At 65.1% G+C, this 5760-nt stretch overlaps 1 protein-coding gene across 1 annotated transcript; it reads left to right on the top strand.

Moving 5' to 3' along the window:
- Positions 1 to 472: 472 nt before the first annotated feature.
- LOC113405863 (beta-crystallin A2) lies at positions 473 to 2153 on the top strand (the record flags this gene model as incomplete). The annotated part of the gene is made up of 2 exons (XM_026647148.1): positions 473 to 615; positions 2006 to 2153. Coding segments are annotated over 2 exons (291 nt in total), but the record flags the coding sequence as incomplete, so codon positions are not given.
- Between the last annotated feature and the right edge of the window lie 3607 nt (positions 2154 to 5760).

Below are 5760 nucleotides of genomic sequence, written 5' to 3'. Positions count from 1 at the left end.
CTCAGCTTCGTCCGCCTTGTCCCTGTCACTGGGGCAGGGCCGGCTCGTGCTGGGTCCGTGCAGCGCCTGGCACCAGCGTGGGACCCTTTGTTGTTTCCCTGGCCCAGCCCGGTCAGCCCAGCCCTTGGCACCGTTTGCCCCTCCGCACTGGGCGCCGGGGCAGGACGTCTCCAGCCGAGGCCGGTGATTTCAAGTTAAGGAGGCAGCTGAGAAAGAAAGACCAGGTGCTGTCAGGAGCACCCCGGGGCACCCCGCTGACTGAGTGGGGTATGGCTGCCTTGCCACAGGTCTGGGGGGGTGCAGCCCCTCTACCCCCGAATGGCAGGGGCCGTAGGCAGAGCAGCGCTGCCAGGGGAGAGGGGCTGGGCACAGAGCCCAGAGGACACGAGAGAAGAGGGGGCTGGAGAGGGGGTGAGCGGGGAGCCCCGTCTGCCTTGGGGGCCCCGTCCTGACCTGCCTCCTCCCTGCACAGAACCACAGCGACAGCAAAGTCACCCTCTACGAGGCGGAGAACTTCCAGGGGCGGAAGTTTGAGCTGAGCGACGACTTCCCCTCGCTGCAGGCCATGGGCTGGGGCAACAAAGAGGTGGCTTCTATCAAGGTGAACTCGGGAGCGTAAGTAGCCTCCAGCCGTGGGGTGCCCTGGGCTGTGTGACCCTGGGACAGTCACCTCACTGGGCCTGGCTGGTAGGGTGCTCAGCACCCCCAACATCCACTGGGGTCACTGGCCATCCAGGGTGCACTGCGTCTGGCTGGATTGGGCACTAAACTTCATTGCAGTCCCTGTGCACCACCCCGGTCCCTATGCATCATCCTGGGCCCTATGCACCATCCAGGGCCCTATGCACCACCCCGGACACTATACATCATCCTGATCCCTATGCATCATCCTGGGCCCTATGCACCACCCCAGGCCCTATTCACCGTCCCGGACACTATACATCATCCTGATCCCTATGCACTAGGCTAGGCAGCAGTTCTGCAGAAAAGGACCTAGGGGTTACAGTGGACGAGAAGCTGGATAGGAGTCGACAGTGTGCTCTTGTTGCCAAGAAGGCTAACGGCATTTTGGGCTGTATAAGTAGGGGCATTGCCAGCAGATCGAGGGACGTGATCATTCCCCTCTATTCGGCATTGGTGAGGCCTCATCTGGAGTACTGTGTCCAGTTTTGGGCCCCACACTACAAGAAGGATGTGGAAAAATTGGAAAGAGTCCAGCGGAGGGCAACAAAAATGATTAGGGGTCTGGAGCACATGACTTATGAGGAGAGGCTGAGGGAACTGGGATTGTTTAGTCTGCAGAAGAGAAGAATGAGGGGAGATTTGATAGCAGCCTTCAACTACCTGAAAGGGGGGTTCCAAAGAGGATGGATCTAGACTGTTCTCAGTGGTGGCAGATGACAGAACAAGGAGGAATGGTCTCAAGTTGCAGTGGGGGAGGTTTAGGTTGGATATTAGGAAAAACTTTTTCACTAGGAGGGTGGTGAAGCACTGGAATGGGTTACCTAGGGACATGGTGGAATCTCCTTCCTTAGAGGTTTTTAAGGCCCGGCTTGACAAAGCCCTGGCTGGGATGATTTAGTTGGGGATTGGTCCTGCTTTGAGCCGGGGGTTGGACTAGATACCTCCTGAGGTCCCTTCCAACCCTGATATTCTATGAGTCTATGATTCACTAGGCCCTATGCACCATCCCGGTCCCTGAGCTCGGCTGGGAGGTTGCGGCTGAGACCTGCACTGCGAGTGGGGGAGCGTGGGGGAGGGGCCGAGCATTTGGGGGAGGAAGGGGACCCGAATTCGAGGGGGGCCAAGAGAGGCTCAGAGGAGGGTGCCTGTTTGTCAACCCCAAAGGGAGGAAGTGGGAGACCCCGTAAGGGTGGGGAGAGCATCCCCCTTCCCCAGCCCTGAAGCGGGACCCCCGGCCGCTCAGGGGGGCTGGCCCAGGGCCCGAGGGAGGGGGGAGCTGTGGCGGGGGCTCTGCCCCATGGCGATGCTTTGCCCCCTGCAGGTGGGTCGCGTACCAGTACCCGGGGTACCGGGGCTACCAGTACGTGCTGGAGCGGGACCGGCAGAACGGCGAGTTCCCGAAGTACACAGAGTTCAGCTCACAGGCCCACACCAACCAGGTCCAGTCCATCCGCCGCGTCCAGCACTGAGCCGGGGCCGGCCCCGCGCCCGCTACCGAATAAAGGCGTCTCGAACCAGGCTCGGCCGCTCGCGTCTCTGTCTGGGGGAAAAGCTGCGCCGGGCGCTGGGCCGGGCCGGGGGCGGGGGAACGGCCCCTCCGCGGCCTCTTTCTTCCACTTCTCTGTCACGGGGACAAAACACCAACCGCTCCGGGGGGACCCCCGCCAACGCTGCGCCCCCCGAGAGCGCAAAGCACCAGCAAACCCTCAGGCTCATGGCTGGGCGGGATGGGGAGGCCGGTGGGCAGGGAACGGAGCAATGAAAAGGGAGCCCCCCCATTGCCCCCCAGGTCTCTGCAGCAGCCGGGCTCGTAGCCCAGACGGGGGCGGGCACCTGGAGAAAGGGACATTGAGGAGCGGGCAGAAACCTAGAGCCGAAGAGGCCTGACGGGGCCATTGGAGCATCTGGTCCGACTCTTTTCCTCCCCACCCCGCGAGGGATGCAAAACGGGGTCGGCACCAAAAGAGCCCTGGAGTCCCCCTGCTGCCCCTGCCCTAGGCCACAGCCCGACCCTCCCTCCCTGCCCAGTGCGGACCAGCCGGGCGTGAGTGTGAGGATGTGAGTGTGCACCGGAGCACTGGCTTTGCACGCGCACTCTGGCCGCTGCACGCACACGGGTGCACACGCACTGCTCAGTGACACTCGGGCGCCGGAAGTCTCGGCGAGCTGTACCAGCCGCACACCGGGTGGGGGAGGGGGTCACCGGGTCTGCAGCCCCCTCGGAGGCATTGGGCACACGAGCTCAGTTCTCCCCTCCCAGCTCAATTGGGGGGGTCACCTTCCCCTCCCGCCGGGGCCAATTTGCCTCCATCCCACGCACACCTGCCGGCCTTTCTGATTGCCAATTAGTGCAACTCAGCGGCCACTTAGCCCCTCCGGGTTACCATCGGGCGCCCTGCTGTGAACCTCGCAACAGCTGGGACAGATCCCCCCTCTCCAGAAAGCACCTGCTCTAACGGAGAATCCCCTTCGCTGTTAGCAGTATAGAGTCTGACACATGGTGGAGCAGTTCTGAGTGCAGCCAGTAGAGGGCAGTGCGCTCTCTCTCTCTCTCTCTCACACACACAGCGACTGCCCAGATCACTTCACCCGTAACATCCAAAGCCAGGCGCGGGCAAAGCCAGAGCCCTATACTGCCTACCCCAAAGAAAGGGCTCAAGCCTGGGGCCCTTGGGCCTTGGGTGGGGCCCGGCAGGGGCTGACGTAGGAGTGTGGCCGCTGAGGGGCGGTGGCTCTGATCCCAGCACGTGTCTGAGCCCAGCACCCTCGAGTCCTGTTTGGCCGCACGGTGCTGCGGCAATCACCCGTCCCAGGGGAAGGGTGCGGGGGACGAGAGCCCGGGATACAGGGACGCTGCAGCCGGGCAGGAGGCCGGTGCTGGATGAGGGGAGCATGTGGGGCGAGGGTGGGTGAGAGACCGAGCCAGGGCAGCTGGAGCAAGCGGCTGGGTACAGAAGTGGATGGGGAGGCGGCAGGGGCAGCGGATGGGGGCGGGGTATGTGTGTGGGGGGGTCTGGGGCAGGGCCAGCAGACGGGGGGGGGGGGGGGGGGGGGGGTTGAGGCAGGGCCAGTGGCAGGGAGCGGAGTTTCTTTGCACACCTGGGGCGGGCAGGGGCGCCCACACACGAACCAGCGGGACCAATCCCAAGCGTTGAGAAAATCGCCAGCCAGGGCCCCCAGCCCATGAGACTGGCTTAAAAACCAGGAGATTTCACAGAGGATCCAGTGGGTTGTGTTTGTTGATTTGCTTTCGAGTCCGCGGGGGGCAGGTTCCCAGGCTTTTCGCTGCAGCCCCGAGGGCGAGGAACTTCCTTTTCTTTCCATGGAAGCCGAGAGTCTCCCAAAGTCCCATGACTCCCGCAGCTGAGGCTTGAAGAGAAACAGAGACGCGGGAACAGTGCAAACAGCGCGGGGACTGGCGCCCCTATGGACACCGGCCACAGACAGACCCCACCCCACCCCACCCCACCCCGGTTCCGCGGCTTCAACACCCGCTGGGCCCAGCGGCAGATAACCCCGAGGCCAGGGGAGCCAGGGGCTGGAGGGAGCAGCGCCGCCGACCTGCGGGTGGGGGTGAATGAGGACCCTGGGCTCTATCACACACCTCCCGCCTGCCCTTGGCACCATCAGCCCTGGCCCAGGGGACGGGGCTGGGCGGGGCGTGAGGGGGCAGAAGGTCGCAGGTGGGCTGGGGAGGGGGGGAATAACCCTAACAGAAGCAGTAAATGGTCACGTGAACCACAGTGGGGGGCAGTTAGGGGTGAGTTTGTGGGGCAGTTAGGGGTGATCCGGGGGGGCAGTTAGGGGTGATCCGGGGGGGCAGTTAGGGATGAGTTGTGGGGCAATTAGGGGTATTCCCTGGGGATGACGAGGGGATTCCCTGGGGGCATTAGGGGCTAGTCCAGGGGGCATTGAGGCAGCCCCTCCCTGGGGCCGGGGCACATCTGGGGACACTAGGGACTGCACCGGGGGCGGGGGGTTACTGGACATCTCGTGTGGGGCGCAGCCCGGCTCCCCGGGCAGACCAGCCAGAAGGTGGAGCCCCCGTAACCCCCCCCGGGTCAATCTCCCTCCCCACACACGAGGGGTCCGGGGGGCCCCCACCCGCGGCCGAGCGCCCCATGTCTGCGCCTCCCGGCCCGGCTGCCCCGGCCACGCTGTCACATCCGCACCGGGATCCGGCTCCGGGCCGGCCGGGCTCCGCCTCCCCCGCCCCGCCCCGGGAGCGCGGGCAGCCCCCTGCTCGGAGCCGCGGCGGGTAAAGTCCCCCTGGAGATCCCCCTTTGGGGTCCTTGGGTCACCCCCTGGCAGAGAGACCCCCGCGCGGAGCCCGGGGTAACCGCTCCCCTCCCCGCACAGGGCCCAGCACCTGCCCCTCGGCAGTACAGGGAGGGAGGTGCCCGGGCGGACACCCCCAGGCGCTGGGCACCCGCTGGGCACTCATCTGCAAACACCCCCCGTGACACTCTGGCGCTGCTCGCTCGGGGCATCCCTGAACGTACAGGGGCTAAACCAGGGGACCAGGACTCCTGGGTTCTCTCTCTGCCTCAGCTCCTCCATCTGCCCCACCGCGAAGGGTCCCAGGCCCCGGAGAGGAAGGGTTTAGGCCTAGACCCTCCGAGGCAGTTGGGTGCCAGACCTGCGCTGATTTCAAGGGCAGTTGGGCACCTTTGAGGATCGGGGCCTCCCTGTTCTCAGGACACAGAGGGGGAGCAGCTGCCCCTAACCCCATGGCTCGGGAATCCCGGTTTCTAAAATGATCCTGCAACACCCGCCCCCTCTCCACACCCCCCCCGAAACCAGCCCCACCCCCCCTCCGGGAAACCAGCCCCCCCGTCCTTCCCCCAGCTGCCGGCTCAACCCGGCTCCCCAGCCCCAGCACACCCTGCCCCCACCGCTCCTATAAGGAAGTGTTGGGCTGCCTCTCCCCTTCCACAAACACATTCCTGCACAGCCGGCGCTGCGGCCCACCCTGCCCGGGCAGGTAGCGCACCTGAGCGGCCCCGCGCCGGCCAGGGACACGTCAGCCTTCGGGTCCCGCTCCGCCCGGTGAGTGGAGCCCCGGCAGGCGGCACG

The sequence above is a fragment of the Terrapene carolina genome, unplaced genomic scaffold, assembly GCF_002925995.2.
Source record: "Terrapene carolina triunguis isolate 2854851 unplaced genomic scaffold, T_m_triunguis-2.0 Scaffold51357, whole genome shotgun sequence".
Lineage (NCBI taxonomy): Eukaryota > Metazoa > Chordata > Testudines > Emydidae > Terrapene > Terrapene triunguis.
Note: the sequence above shows the minus strand (reverse complement) of the source record. Positions and strands in the feature narration are given on the sequence as shown.